At 37.4% G+C, this 16,780-nt stretch overlaps 1 protein-coding gene across 1 annotated transcript; it reads left to right on the forward strand.

Annotated features, from left to right (window-relative positions):
• The first annotated feature begins 6,160 nt into the window (after nt 1-6,160).
• On the forward strand, nt 6,161-14,653 carry pex16 (peroxisomal biogenesis factor 16). The gene is made up of 11 exons (XM_056766962.1): nt 6,161-6,377; nt 6,889-6,924; nt 7,405-7,481; nt 9,267-9,400; nt 11,105-11,205; nt 11,614-11,691; nt 11,994-12,143; nt 12,373-12,445; nt 12,535-12,654; nt 13,097-13,161; nt 13,261-14,653. The coding sequence occupies exons 1-11, from the start codon at nt 6,251-6,253 to the stop codon at nt 13,317-13,319; spliced, it is 1,020 nt and encodes a 339-aa protein (XP_056622940.1). The 5' UTR covers nt 6,161-6,250; the 3' UTR covers nt 13,320-14,653.
• Nucleotides 14,654-16,780: the final 2,127 nt, after the last annotated feature.

The raw sequence follows: 16,780 nt of genomic DNA on the forward strand, positions 1-16,780 counted from the left end.
TTTCTTGATTTTGTAGACATTGACTTCATGTGTGATGAGCCTTCTCTTGATTTATTCCAGATGGCAACAGTTGTCCAATCCAACAAGAATACAGATTTTAGTGCAAGTAATCAAACAAAGATATTACTACGCTACTATAGCAATAGAATAGTGATAGAATCCACAGCTTGTCTTGTAAATGTAAAAGTAAAAATGTATGAAATGGTTAATGATCTTTTGGGCTTTGTAAACCAAGCAACATTTTATAAGGATGTAAATCCATCTTGTATTATGACAAGTCTGCTTCTATGACGCAGGTAACGTCAATGTTCCTGCATCTTAAAGGTCCAGAGTATGGGTTTGAGAATTGCAACCAATGGGTCTCCACACTCACCCCTCCCTTTCGGAGCACTATGGAGGCTGACACAGAACAGTTTCCTCTTCGCTTCTTTGCCCAAGGAGATAACGTATTTACAAAACGCGTTCTGTAGATCAGTTTGTTCATGTAGGGCTACTGTAGGAACAACATGGAGAATTCCATGCAAGAGGACCTGCGGTGTATGTTGATAGAAATAGCTCATCCTAAGGTAATAAAAACATTACGCTTCATTGTGTGAGGTCTTTATACTGTACACCTCTGTAGACATAGTTATGAACAGTATGTTATATTGCATTTGTCAATAGATCCTGTCAATAGAAATGACACATTGGACCTTTAAAAAGTTATTTTGGAACGAGAACATTTAAATGTTAATGTTTTATGATACTGAGGTGATTATATATCCAAAAAATTATCGGGTCTGGCAAATGAAACGGAGGCCAGTAGAAATTTGCATAGAGTAAAAACCCTTATTACCGGGCAAAAGTAAAAATTAATTACAAGCACAGCTGATGTCACATCGTTCAATTTTACAGTTGTGCCTTCATTCAAATGTGCAGTCTGCTACGATCCCTCTTTTCAGCCAATCAAATGATTGGTTCTGAGAGGGCAGCTCTGTCTTGATTTGAATTAAACGGACACCTGCGGGAAGAGTCTCACCTTGCGTCAGCTCCTCCACGGGCTGCCAACATTGTGTTGTCCAGGCGTCCTGTCCTCACTCCTCCTCGGCACAGGTGTGTGCGCACGCAGGCTTTCATTACACCAAGATTGGTCAGGTGGATATGTACGCGAGTGATTTCATTACCGTGAGATTGCTTTCCGAGACGCCAGCGCACATGCGACCAGCCGGAAAAGGGATAAGAAGGGGAGAGCACAGCTGTGGTTGTCTCGGCGAGCCGACATGCTTTTCCATCTCTATTTCTATTGCAAAATAGGTGTGGGCGAAGAAAGACTGCATGCATGAGAAATGAACCAGTAGGAAAACAACACGGACGATAACAAAAGCTCCTAGATGGAAGGGGCACCAGCTAAGGCAGGCCACACACTTAACCCTGATTTTGGGCCCAATTTGAGACTTGCAATAACTCACAAATTGGAGTTTAAAATCAAAAGCTATTTTTTTTAACATCAATTGATAGAAATGCAATTGAATATACATAACTATGGGTTCAGAGGATTAAAAAGACCTTACATAATGAAGCATGGTGTTTTTCTATATCTATCTACAAACATCGCAGGTGACCTTACATTGGGATTCTCAATGTCGTTTCAACAGTAGTCCTAATCGGACAAACTGCTCAGTGTGTTTCACAATTTGTTATCTCCTTCGGCAAAGAAGCGAAACCTTTACAACATTTCTTTGTAAAGAAATGTTGTCCTTTGTTTGCCACCGTAGTGCTTCGAAAGGGAGGGGTGGAGTGATCCGTTGGTTGCAGTTCGCAACATCACTGCTATATGATGCTAAATTTGCACTAGACCTTTAAAAAGCACTATATTTTTAACATATCATTAATTTAATTCTTCACAGTTGAACTTTGAAAATAAATCACTGACATAAGGAATTGTAAAACTCACGCTTGTCAATAATTATCATTGGGAATCGTTGTCTGCCAGAGGGATTGAGTCTGGGACTGTCAAATCAAAGATACTGAGTGATGTTGAAAATGGTAATTTGATTTCAGACTATTTTCTAATTAGTATGTCAAGTGAAGTAAGTGTCACAACTTGGGTTGAACATAATGACATTAAATATCACACAGGACTTGTTGTTTGTACAGATGTTGTTCATGAAATGCCAGTATTTAATAAGTTTCTGCGTATCTTTATGAGAAATGATAAACAACTGGGCAGTTTTATATTGTACAGGGTATTTGAAGTGCCCTATATATCATTACATTTTAATTTGAAGACCTGTTAAAGTAAAAAATAAATGTAATTTGTAGCACTTTTTGGACTGGTTGTGTTAATTCCAGGGAACCCTGTATTAGCAGTATACTCAACAATGACAGTGTTGCTAATTAAAGTAATAAGTGTATTTAATGAGTTCACTTTTAACCCTGACTTGGTGTTCTTCTTATCCATTGTGGTGTTAATATTTTACACTAAAGGAGTTTGTAATGTACACTGTCACAGTGTTAATAATGTAAACTCTCTCAAAAGTGTTAATTTAACACTTCATCAGTGGTTCCCATATAAACCCTGGGTGAGAGTTAACTCTGATGGTGTTAAATTTGCACTTTAAAATGTGCAATGCATGTGTTGCTATAGTATCTATAAAAGCATAACTTGCAAACAAACTGTTTACAGGTAAAACTGCTCAAACTTTTCTTGGCGAACCCTGTATTAAACTGTGCCCATCTTGTGTAACGTTCTGAAGTAAAATGCTACAACAAAATATAATCCAAAAGTGTAAAAGAATATAATCTGTAAAAACTGGGGCATGTGTGCTCTAATCTAGTATGGAACACCCAATTTTTACTATTGAATTGCAATGATACAAATCTACTTTATTTGATATAGACTTTTATGCTCGTAAATATATAATTATTGAAATATTTCATTATTATTGTAAAATAGGCTGTGAGTGTCATTTCATGCTGAGTAATACATTTGTAAATTAGTAGTGCTGAATAAAGTGCTATTATGATCACAAGCATGTCACTGTTTCAGGTGTTTATTCAAAACACCGGCTTCATCAGATGCTAAAAATGCAGACATGACACGATACCATAATTGGTGCATATTTTTCCTCCTCCTGGAAAGTTAATACACCTATTTATTTTGCTATCATAACTATGCATAATAATATGGTCCGTCACATTTTATTTAGTGCATTTAGCATCGTTTTACTGCAGTATGCTTCATTAAGACAGACCAGCGACACACCATTTGAGAACCAAATATACAGTATCTCAGAAATGATTACACACCACGCATTTTTGTAAATATATTATTATATCTTTTCATGTAACAACACTGAAGAAATGACACTTTGCTGTAAGGTAGTGAGTGTGGCTTGTATAACAGTGTAAATTCGCTGTCCCATAGATATAACTCAACACACAGCCATTAATGTCTTAACCGCTGGAAACAAAAGTGAGGACACACCTAAGTGAAAATGTCTTCATTGAGTCTGTGAGATACTCTTCCTACTTACCTCACTAAATGATTTTCTTCTTCGAACTCAATGTTTGACAATTTTTTAAGATCAATGAAATTCCACAAATGAAGAAAGCAAAGCATTGCTTATGAAAGCAGCAAAGATGAGCAGAACAATGGAAAGGCAGTGTATTCAATGTAGAAAGAGGGAGATGCCTAATTCTCACTCGTTCCCTTCATAAGCATCACTCATGTCTGACGAATGACCCTCAACAGAGCACCGGTGGGACAGAGATGTCATCAAACTGCTGTGCTAAATCACAAACACCATCGCTCAGCCTTAAATCTGCAGACCACAGGCTAACAGAAGCTCCAGGGGGAAGCCCTGGCTTCATGGCACTCGCTATTTTAGATAAGAAAAAATAGATTTTTACCCCTCTAATCTTCCCAGGAAATGTCTATGAAAGCGTATCCCTTCCATCCTAGAGTTAAGAAAGAGAATCAGAAAGAGCTTTATTGCCAAGTGTGCGTGGACACACAAGGAATTTGTCTTAGTGACAGAAGCTTCCAGTGCACATACAGGTTAAAAACGTGACAATGCAAAGGTAACAAAATGTAAAAATTAATATGTGAGAGACAATACTCATTTGACAAAAAGAACAAGATTAGACAAAAGGGCAATAGACAGAATATTGTATAATAAATATGAGTATATAGTTGTGTATCGCATGTCTTTTTATAGCACAGTAGAATATTTAACTGTTCATGGGGTATATGGCCTTAGGAAAGAAACTTTTCCAATGTCTTGCTGTTTTGGTGCTCAGTGCTCTGTAACACCGACCAGACAACAGCAGTTCAAAGAGAAAGTTCTTTTACTCAGGAGTGCGGTACTTGTAGATTGGGGAGGGTTGTGCCAGTGATTCGCTCAGCTTTCCGGACTTTCCGTTGTAGTCTTCGGAGGTCAGTTTTTGCAGCTGAGCCGAACCAGACAGTTATGGAAGTGCAGAGTCAATGTGCAGAGTAAATTATATAATAATCACAAATATGTTTTACCAGAAATATGTCACGGCAAGTACAATGAATGGTAAACACATTTTTATGCTGAACATTGTGATTACATGCTTGTGTGAAACACAAACCTCTAAAAACATTTCTTTGCAGTGACATTGTAAAATCTCATTTTTAGTTCATTTTTTAGAACTTCCTAATAAACATCAAGCATTAGTGTGATCTCCTCCTCTCTGCAGGCTTGCAAAACACAGAGTGTTATGATAGAAGGATCAAATATGAATTTAAATCTGTAGCTTTGATTAAAAGTGAATTAATCATTGCAGGATAGTGGGGAATCAGATGCCAATCAAATTCAAGACCCTCAAGAGGACAGATCCATGTCATTAACATTCATTCAGACAGGAATTATTTAAAAAACAAATTCTGTGTAAGGTTTTAACCGAGAGCCTGTAAAAAAACAATATAATCATGACATGTGCAAAGTAGATCCTCCACTTGAGATATACATTCTAAACATTCATATGAGTTACAGACTGAGGTGGTTCAAGAATCTGTTAAGGACAAATGATTGTGTCCTTTAGTGAATATATATTTAAAATTGTGTGCTGACACACAAAGGCGTAATGAGCGAGATTTGAAGACACCGTTCACCCATATATGCGAGTTATCTTATAAGACATTATTATTAAAATGCTGTCATGGCACTTATGTGGGGCAGCTGGCGAAGCTCCAAAAAATGTACATTACAAGTTCATTGATGCAACATAGGTTCTTTTAACTTGACAGTTGTGATCACTGTAAGTGTTGTAAAATAAAAGAAATGTACTGGTTACACAAAGAAAATAGGAGCATATGGATTTAGAAAAACAGGTAGATGAGGATTTTCATGTATGTGTGAACTATTACTTTAAATAGCATACACATACATCTGACAATGATGAGGCAGAATGGTGTTAGAGGTGGAGCACCTGTTAAAATTTGATCTGTTACTTGAATTATGGCAGAGCAGATTCTATGTATACTCATGTTTCTGTCTCTCATCTCGTATCATCAGCTGTCTCTTTCTGCCATCTCTATATGTTCATATGTGTTCGTTCTTCCACACTTACACTGATGCCCAAACTCAGTTTTTGTAGCCTCTATTGTCCTCCGCTTCTTCCGAGTGAAGCCTAAAGTGAGAAATGGATCATAAACCTTTTAAAGAAATGAGGATTACGGCTATTATCCCAAATGCTCGATTTATTCCAGTGCATGTGAAAGCACTGATGATGTTGTGAGCTATATTCAATTTTGGGTCATGCATCAAGAGGTTTTCTAATCCCTTTCTCTGCTGTTGACCCGTATAAAGGTTTTAATAGATTTCTGGTTAGAAAAATCAATGTTCAGAGTGAAATACTAGCCTATCGTACAGCCTAGTGCATATATACCTTCTTTAAAAAAAGGAAGCGCAATTTAAATACCTCGCAATGTGGGTGTACAGATGTATTTGGCAGATTTTGCCAAATACAGTATGTCTTAAATACAGTAAATGTGAAAACTCTAGAGTATATATACTTCATACAGATAAAAAAACATGATTTTCCACTTCTTTTAGCCTGTAATCAAGGACATGAAGTGTTGAGTAAACGTCAAAAACAGTTACTGCGTCTTTAAATGTAGCGCTCACCACACTGGAAATGACGTCACGTCACAGCGCTCTGCATATGCGGAAGTGCGAGACTTGCTGTACTGTGTGTATTTTGCTATGTTTTCATGTGTTTGAGGACAGACTGATCGTTTGTAATGTCTGTGCCCTGTCTGCATAAAGTGAGTCGTCTATATGAACGGTATGAGGAGTATGTGAAGACGAACCCAGCGGCCACGGCTCATCTGGAGAGCGCAGTGCGCACTCTCAGTTACCTGATCGCAGGTGAGAAACTCACAAAGTGAAAGTAAACGCATTCTTGGACACTTTGTCACCATATACCCGATTTATCTGTTTGTTGTGTTAGAGTGTTATATGCTGCACTTGTTTGTTATGTGTTGATTAAAGTTCATATAGGTGCAATATAATGTCTAAGGAAAATTATGTGTGTTTGGAGCTGCAACTGGTTACATTTCAGTCAAGCTTTAAAACGGCATTGAACTTTTTGCAGTTCACTTCACGTTTAATAGTCCCGCGATATTAGGTTGTGTTGCGGCTTATATAAAGTCATAAAAACTGACAGTATAGATGTACTATGACAAAATGTTGCACGTCAGAAACGTTACGTAACACATCTGTCACTTCCATAACATACGATACCAAACCACATCAAGTTAAACTTTTAGCATCTCATTTATATTACAAAGTTTTAAGCTAACAATTGTATATTGCACTTTGCATTTTTACCTTCCTAGCATTATTTACAGATATTTATTATGTACTGTGTTATTTACAGGTCGCTTCTCTGACTCTCATGAACTCTCCGAGTTGGGTAAGATCCACTGCTTTATGTCATGCTTTTACATTTGAGTTTAATTTATATTTTATAGACAAGGGCGATTAGAGATTATACAGGAAGTGTTAGTGAAGAGAGGTTCTGGGATCAGGATTTTAATTTGACTCACCACAGCACAGTGTAGTTATCAGAGTCCCCATCTCACAAAGTCAGAACATTCTGGCCATTCTCGGAACAACTTTCTGATAACATTAATTGTAAATCATTCATTGGGTTACATGTTATTTTACATCGTCCGTGGTGCAATGAAGTAATACTCTTTAACTGCATCTTATAATTGTGTTGCTGTTATTTGGAGCTGCTTCTACTTACACAATGTAATGTCATTGTTAATAAGGATTTGTAATAGTAACATGTCTATTGTAATATATGTGTATTGTAGGACATGGACAAAGTAAAGTAAAGTGAAACTATATAAAGTGTAGATGTCTTTGTATTTCTCTGTTCTATTCACAGTCTACTCTGCATCCAACCTGCTAGTGCTTCTGAATGATGGCATCTTGAGGAAGAATCTGTCTCGGACGTTGCCTGTGGTAATTTATGTACCTTAACACCATAACCTTAAAAGAAAAGTTCGCCCAAAACTGAAAATTCTGTCATCACTCTCAGATTGTTTAATACAATCTTTATATAGATATAATAGACCTTTATAAATGTCTTTGTTGTGCTGAACACACACAAGAAGGTATTTGGAAGAATGTCAGATCTCCTCCCCCATTGACCCCCATATTTTGTTTCCATACTATGGCAGTAAATGGTGAATGCTATCTGACATTCTTCCCAATATATTCCTGTGTGTTCAACAGAACAAAGAAATGTATTTTGGAACAATCTGAGGATGAGTAAATGATGACAGTGGAGTATCCCTTCAACTATGCCTCAATCCGGTCATGGATTTCGACTTGTTTACAGTTTTTATTAACATCTATATAAGGTTATCTAATCATGTGATACAAATACAAAGGTTACATGATCCGATCACTCAAACCACATCACAGCTGTAGTGTACTGTAAATGCAAATCCTTCCAAATGCATTCCGGAGCCAGTGAATGCCCACCCACTGACCTGTCAATCAACCATCAATCATCCAGCTTTAAATATCTACCTAATGGAAAAGGGATGGTTCTTATATATTCACCCTGCATGACTTTCATTTTTTTGTAGAAGAATACAAAATAATATATTTTGAAGTATGATGGTAACCAAACATTGGATTTCTGGAAACAAAACCACTGTGACATTTCTCTAAATATCTTCTTTTGTCTTTTATTGACGTGAGAGTGAATAAATGATGAAATAATTACTGTGCAAACAGTCCCTTTAAGACTTCTCCGGATGTGCCTCATGTAATACCGGAGATATCACATGATATATAAATATAGGCACAACTAAAAAGAGATTTATTTGTCATACATTTACTCCTAATGTTTCATGTTGCGGTGAGATTCAAATTTGCAAACGACATAAAACCCCAAGTGGTCTGACACAAAGAAATTGCATGTAAACATCAGGTATAAATGTCCAGGTGTAATCAGTCTCACCTGACCACTTCGAGACAGGTGTTAATACCCCAGCCTCAGTTTCTTTCCCTCTCTCTCCCCTTATCATAGCATCCTTACAAGGCTTGCATAAGAGTGCATGGGCAGTTGGCATGGTAACCACTATAGAGTTATAGAGGAATAAAAGTTCTCAATTGTGGAACTTTGAACAGCACAGTCCGTCTCTGCTTCAAGAGAGAATATACAAGAGAACTCATAGCCGATTCTGAGTTTGTAGGTTTTAAGTCACAGCTTTTTTTTGTCTTGCCCTTGTTTATTTCAAAACATTTGGCCGAACCCTGTTTCACTGTTTTACAACACACTTTGTTGTTATCCACCTTTTAGTCCAGCTCATGACAGCCCTCATTGGCTTCCATATGGGGATACGTGACATACACCAGACCCCTTCCGACCAACAGACACATTTCCTCGAGCAAGCGAAGTCTACAGAACGCCTGTGCTTGAGAGACATATTTATCTTTGCGCTTGCCATTGCCAGTGTAAAGGAATAAACACATTTAAAGACTGAGCTACTTTCAGAGCGGCAATAAACGCCAGCTCCCAGCCATGGGGAAAGGACAAATGGCTTTGCGTTCACAGCCCAGGGCTCTCGAGCCGTGACCTTAATGGACCTCCTCAGAGGCCATTTGAGTTTATATTGAGTTTGTGATTGAGCAACTAACCTCTTATGCTTTTGGACCAAGCATTCAGCAAAATGACAAACATATGTGTGTTTCGTCCCTGTGTGTGTGTGTGTGTGTGTGTGTGTGTGAGTGTAGTCTCTTTCCCAACACAAGCTGCTATCCTGGTTGTCGGTTCTGGAGTATGTGGAGGTGTTCACAGAGATGGCGGCCCGAAAACTGTGGGGGGAAGCTGGACGCTGGCTTGTCATTGTTCTGATTCAGATTGGCAAGTAAGTGTTGAGGTGGCATAAAGGGGCCAAAAATGTACGTTTACTCAACGTGTGAAAGCCCTGTAAACTGTTAAGAGGTTGTTGATATGTGTTTCCAAGGAACACAATTCAGCTTTGTGTGAGGAACACATTTATATTGACATTATTCCCTGAAAAAAGTATAATCACCCCAATGGAAATCTACCGATCCAATGTATTTTTGATTAACTTCTAAAAAACATACAGGTTTGTACGGGTTTAATGACGCGTGTTAGGAAACAATGACAAAATATTGATTGTCTACATAATCAATTATTTTTTACATTAAAGGAATAGTTCACCCAAAAGGTCAAATTCTGTTGTTGTTTACTCACCTTCAAGTTGTTCCAGATTTGTATAAATGTCTTTGTTCTGATGAACACGGAGAAAGATATTTGGAAGGATGCTTGTAAACAAACAGTTCTTGTCCACCATTGATTGCCACAGTAGGAAGAATTTCTAAATGTATTTGTTCTTTTAAACACAAGAGATATTTTGAAGAATGTAGTAAAGCGAACTCTTCTGGGGCATTTTTGATCACCATTATAATTTGACCTACTATGGTAGTCAGGTGAACTATCCTTTTAAGCCAGTGGTACTCAAACTGTGGTACGCATACCAGTAGTGGTATTTGAAGAGACCCCTGGTGGTATGTGAACTACATGTCATTAAAAATAATGACACTTAATAAAACTATAATATTTACTAATATAATATAAACGTAATAAAAATAATCAAGCAATCTATATTAAAAACAAACATAATACACAGAAAAGTATTTAGCCTATGTGCAAAAATAATAGTGCTAATGTTATGTCTTTACATAATATTGCTGTGACAATATGGTTGTCTCTATTTAAATAGCACTGTTTACACATTTAGTATAAGGGGGTCCCTGCTCCATGCATCTCTCATCGTTGAAGACCTCTTCTATAGATGATATGCAATATAATAATATTTTAAGTCTGTAAAATCAGTTAAAAGTATGTTAAATATATTTAAAAAAGGAAATAAATTATTATATATTCATTAAATGTATTAAACTAAAAATAGTACAACCAACATACATATTTCAGACTAAACTTTGATTAAACATAATCAAACAATAATACATTTTTAAAATTGTATTTTATGCTATATATAAAAATGTTTAATCCATTTTGTAATATCCACATTATTATTGTTTTTTAATTCAATTAAAAAGACAAGATATGTGGTTTGAATAAAATTAAGAAAAGTGAGATTTTGATATTTGCGAAAATAATCAGAATTATAATTTTTGTCATATTCGAGCAGCCCTATTACATTGCATTTAAAGGGACATTTAACCAAAAAGTAAAAATTCCCTTGAACTGTACAAAATCTGTACATATTTCTCTATTCTGATTAACAAATAGAAAGATAATTGAAAAAATGCTTGTAACCAAACAGTTCTTGGGCCCCTACTAACTACCATTGTAGGAAAAATTACATTGGCAGTCAAAAGTGTTTGCAGTCCTACATTCTTCAAAATATCTTCTTTTGTGTTCAACGGAACAAAGAAATTGTCATTAGTCCTACTATGATAGTAGTTTGCAAAAACTGTTTGGTTAGAGGCCTTCTGCCAAAGATCTTTCTCTGTGTTCATCAGAAAATATTTGTGTATATATTTTTTTAATCTGCATGTGATTTCATGTCTCTTTACAGAGCGATACTGCGCTGTCTCCTGCTTTTCTGGTACAAATCAGGCATCCAGACATCACCACCTATAACTCCTCTGGACAGGGATTCACAGCTCTGCAGTGGAGGTGAGAGATCATAGTTTTCCTGTTAATACATGTCGACTAAGGTTAAAGAATGTTACTTATTTTCTGTCAGCTGTGCTTGAGAATCCCTATATAACATGACGCCCACCTCACATCCTAAAGGTGACTAAATAGATGCAAAAATGCACACCTATTGGAATGCAAATGTTGCAATAGTGTTATCACTATGTTATCACTGACATTATGTTGCAAGGATATGAATAGTGAACTGTGGAAGTGTGTTGTGTTACTATGTCATTAAGTTTCATTATACTGTGTGTATGCCTGAGACAGGACCTGCGGGTGGGTCAGGGCAGGCTGGTAATATATTGTGGGTTCTTTAGGATGGAAAGTGTCTGCTAAGTGGCCATTTCCTCTGCATTGCTCTGATGCATTGATCTCTCCGCACAGAGAGGAATACTGAAGAGGAGGAAGACACAACTTTTGTCGGCCAGCGTTCAGGGAGAGCGATACGACCACTGGGAAACAGTAAGACCTAGATATCTGTCAACCATGTAGTTCTATTTTTAAGAAGCTGGAAGCAAGTGCATCATCATGAGAGCTCACCTCTTAAATGATGGAACCCAAAAGAAGATATTTGGGTTCGTGTTCATACAATGAAAGTCAATCGCGCTTATATTTGGTTGTGTCATGTTTTCAGTCCCAGTGTGAAATATGTGAATATAACTTTTTTCAATGGATCCTAAATATATGTACACATGTCAGCATATCCACTGACACGCCATGCCCCATACTCTTCATTCATACTGTGTGTTTTTGCTTTTCTTTAGCACCCTCATTACAGTCTCGTCTTTGGGGTCTCCCTCAGAAAACTACAGTAGGCAGGAATCAGGAGGAGGTGCTCCACCCAAGCCCCAGCCCTCTGGGTCTTCAGGAAACTATTGCAGAGTCACTGTACATCGCACGACCGCTAGTTCATTGTATCCTCATGTTTATACATATAACATTTTTAGCGTAAAATTTGCGAAACATCTTCTTGAACATATTTGTTGAAATCATCACAGATATTTCTATTTTATCAGAATATGCAGCAATTCCTTGCAATTCCTAAAGGTTTTAAAGTTTGCCCCGCCCCTTGTTTACTCCAGTTTGTGAACTGATGATGAAGCTGTTTGAACGTTGTGTCGAATCATTCTTAACATTTCCAAGTGGCCAGTCTTGGGGTTTGTGGAAAGCATTCCTGGAAACCGTGGATCATCTCTGGTCTCTTGGAGATAACCAGGTGCTCCTCTTATTTCATTCTCACAGTTTGCTTGGTTTCCCAGCGTGTGAAGATCAAAAAAAAAAGTTAAATTGTTGCTGTATCTTCAGTTTCAGTTTGCTGAGTGACATGAAGACGATGAACCGCAAAGAGCGAGCTGAGAGAAGGAGACGGGCTTTCCTTCTCCTGTATTACCTGCTCCGCTCCCCCTTCTATGACCGATACTCTGAGTTAGTGTCTCCAGTCATATGCTTTTCTTATATGTTTAGCGGTCAAGACTTTTAGTCTGTTCATTATATTAACGCAGCCTTCTAATGTGATGTGCTGGATACCTATTACTATTCCTCATACATGGGCTCGGTGAAAATAGGTGTGTTTATAATCCACTTAAATGCAGGGATTTAACAGATGAAAAATCCCATAGAATTACATTGAGGAAAGCAAAGCTATGTTAGGGTCTATAGAATATCATAGATTTTCAAGGATTTGTGGGGTTAAAATGCTAAAAATAACCCAGAATGTCTGCATAGCAACACCCTGGCAACCACCCAAAACTCCCAAGCATTGTGACAGCGAGTTTTGCATGCATAAGCATACATTTTGCATCTTACTGCATAATGGTTTTTCTGTTGTGCTGTAATTAAATTCACATTGTTTCATGTACACCCACAGGACAAAGATCCTATACCTCCTACGCTTCCTGGCTGATTATGTTCCTGGAGTGGGTTTGGTTACACGTAAGTCATGAATCCATCTCGCCCAAGTACCATCCCACAAAAAGCTTTTAAGAAACTCAAAGTCATGTGCTGACTGTATTTATTTTCCTGTCCTCTCAGGTCCACTTATGGACTACTTGCCCATTTGGCAGAAGATCTACTTTTATAACTGGGGCTGATGTCAGAGTAAATCATTCACAGGTCATCACAGCCAAACTGTTAGTGAGATGAGCAGAAGCCATTTGCCGGATGCTTCCGCAACAATTGAGGACTGAAATCACACCTGTGCCAGGATATAACGATATTAATTAAGAAGTTTTGCAGCAAAGATGCTAAACGTCATTTTTCGTCAAGCGAATGTGGATAATGAATTTCTAATCTGTGCATTTTTATCTGTCTTAGTTCACACATTTGTACACGCCTGAGCTTTTGTGTGCCATTTTTGCGCTGATTAAATCAGTTCACAAATGACTTTTGAGTCACAGTGCGAACTCTCTCCCATTACATATCCCTCTGTCAACACAAATGTTTTCTTTCTCATTTAGCCTGGGAATAGGTTTACTGAACAGAATAATTGGCTGGCTGAGATGAAGTCACACAGACAGCTGTTTGAGTTTGTTTTGTTTCTGTTCAGTTTGTCAACTAAGTACCATGCAGCAGTTTATTATTTTTTATAAACAATTAGTTCACCCACAAATTGTGGCCTAGTGGTTAGAGAGTCGGTCTTGTGACCTGAAGGTCGCCGGTTCGATTATCAGCTCTCCGGACGCTGTTGTTATAGCTGCCCACTTCTCTGGGTGTATGTGTGTTCATGACTTGCTGTCATCATTTACTCACCCTTGAGTTGTTTCTTAATCTGTATACATTTCTTTGTTCTGATGAACAATGCAGAATGCTTGTAACCAAACAGATCTTGGTCACCACTTACTACCATTGTAGGAAAAATTACACTGGCAGTCAAAAGTGCCCAGAGCGTTTTGCTGTCATACATTCTTCAAAATATCTTCTATTATGTTCAACAGAATTAAGAAATGCATACAGATTTTGAGCAGCTTGAGGGTTTATGAAGACCGAATTTTCATTTTTAGGTGAACTGTCTCTTTAAGAGTATAAGGCCCTATGAAACCTGTTGTAGATCTAAAATGCATATCAGAGTTTCTTATTTCAAAACAAAAGCATGTTTAAGGAAACCCTAAATGGCGCCCTCAAATATATTTTAACAGGATAGCTACATTTTATCATTACATTGCATTATCCCTGGGTAACGATTCCACTTGTTTAACAGGCCTCGAATGAGACTTCTAAGCCTAAACCAGCATTGGAAGCATTGAATAATAAGAAATTGTTTTTATTCACTATGTGAAATGAACTCATCTTTTCGAAAATCCATCAATGTTTTGATTCAGAGACCTGGAGCAACAGAAAAGCATGACTGTTTTAAAATGCTGAAAGTGTGAAATGGATAATTGGTTTGGTATACACCTCTATGCCTTTAATAAATCTTTAAATAATACACGTTCTCATGCCTTAACATGTTTTCCATCAAAGCAGAATTTATTTATTTATGAGAATGGCCCATAATTCAAAGTCTGATCTCGCGGTGCTCTCGGTGAGCTTTTCAAACCAGTGTTTGAATTATACATAGCTGTGATGTATGTACTACAGATTCATGGAATCCCAACAACCCTTGCTGTGCTGAAGCGTTTTTCTTGAAGAAATTACCTGAACGGAAGCAATGCTGAAGATGATAAACGGCTTTCTGAACAAAGGGGAAAAATCCTCATGGACCTTAGGTTAGGAATAGCCATGCTATCCATAATATATTCCTGCTGGGGTAGAAAACCAGATATCTCTCTTGAATTGTGCCCCTAGATATACACTTCCCTTGTGCGTGATAGATCTCCTTTTTATATAGTTTGTGATTTACTTTGTATACCGGTGCTTTTATGAGATTGCATATAAAACGACATGTATTCTAAAAACTACACTGTTACTGTTAAATCACATTTTAAAGCCTTTTCACCACCAAACAAATTACCTTGTGTTGGGAAGGATCAATACGTATCTAAATCAATCAAAAAACAATTAAGCTTTATAGTTTGTTAATCACGTCTGGAATTGATTTCTTGCCCAGATGTGTTTATTACTTTTGTGTCACTCACACATTATTTTAATAACCCAAATGAGTACATGGAGAGCAACACACCTGGTTTGTCAGGTTTTCAATTCTGGTATATTGCAGATAAATCGCTGAACAGGCCAGAACAAATGACTAATTAATAGCTGTTATTTATTTAAACATGGTAAAATCATGGTTTATGTAGTCAAACATTTCATTCCAAATGCCAATCATGTTTCATTTATGCTTTGTTAATTTTAAAACATATTTGAACACATGTTCTGAAATGTCTACATTTTCCCTTGGAGAATTATGGTCTAATTATACTAAATAATACTATTTGTATTTACTGTACTTCAAGTGACATGGTTAAACTATGATTACTATAGTAAGAGTTAGGTAAATAGGAGATAAAGGTAAGATAAAATTCTGGTTATGGTTATACTACTCCTCCATTCTGACACAAAGCACTAGAGCTCCACAGGGTTGTGTACTTAGGCCTTTGCTCTACTCGCTCTACACCCACGACTGCACTCCAGTGCATAACTCAAATGCAATAATCAAATTTGCAGACGACTCCACTTGGTTGGGCTGATATCACATGGAGATGAGTCTGACTCTGCTTACTGAGTGGAGGTTGCTAAACTCTCAGAATGGTGAATCAGTAACAACCTGGCAGAGAGGGTGACCACCTTTACATTTCTCGGCACAAACATCTCTCAGGACCTTACATGGACTGTTAACACTATACATTATCTCTCATCCAGAAGCATAGCAGCGGCTGTATTTTCTAAAGGCAATGAGAAAAAAAAACATGTCCCAGAAGCTGCTTGATTCCTTCTATCATTGCTCAGTTGAAAGCATACTCTGACCCATGGCATTCTGGTGTGGTATGCTGGTTGCACGCAGAATCAAACAGTAAACTGATTAATCTAAGGTACACAACTGTCCTCAATTGAGGACATTAATAGGACCAGATATGTTCGACTTGCCAGAAACTTCGGGTTAGAAGTAAAGATACTCTTTACTTCTCGTTACTAAAGATACTCATGAATGCTCATTTACCTACCCTGTATTGTACTCCTGAGGTTTTTTTTTCCTCGATTGGAGTTTTGGGTTCCTCACCACTGTTTGCATACTGTTTTGCACTATTTACCTGACCGGGTGGCTGCTTTAGAATTAGAATTTTAAAGTTACATAATTAATATTGCATATAGGAATTTATAGTCTGTTTAATATTTGACCTGTGTTTCTCTCTCCTTAATTTTAAATGTGTGCCTTCACCTTCATCTAAGTCACAACAATAGAGAAACACAGTCTGCTTAAACTAATACCGCACAAACATTATACGTTTTCATGTTTTTATTGAACACAACATGTAAACATTCATAGTGCAGGGTGGAAAAAGTATGTGAAACCCTAGGCTAATGACTTCTCCAAGAGCTAATTGGAGCCAGGAGTCAGCCAACCTGAGGTCCAATCAATGTGATGAGATTGGATGTGTTGATTAAAGCTGGCCTG

Source organism: Triplophysa dalaica, chromosome 14 (genome assembly GCF_015846415.1).
Source record: "Triplophysa dalaica isolate WHDGS20190420 chromosome 14, ASM1584641v1, whole genome shotgun sequence".
NCBI lineage: Eukaryota > Metazoa > Chordata > Actinopteri > Cypriniformes > Nemacheilidae > Triplophysa > Triplophysa dalaica.

Excerpts from the sequence above, each read along its gene's own strand:
- pex16 (XM_056766962.1), top strand. The coding sequence starts at position 6,251 with ATGTCTGTGCCCTGTCTGCATAAAGTGAGTCGTCTATATGAACGGTAT. Across the intron at positions 6,925-7,404 it reads TCATGAACTCTCCGAGTTGG|TCTACTCTGCATCCAACCTG; the intron begins GTAAGATCCACT and ends TTCTATTCACAG. Across the intron at positions 12,655-13,096 it reads TTCTATGACCGATACTCTGA|GACAAAGATCCTATACCTCC; the intron begins GTTAGTGTCTCC and ends GTACACCCACAG.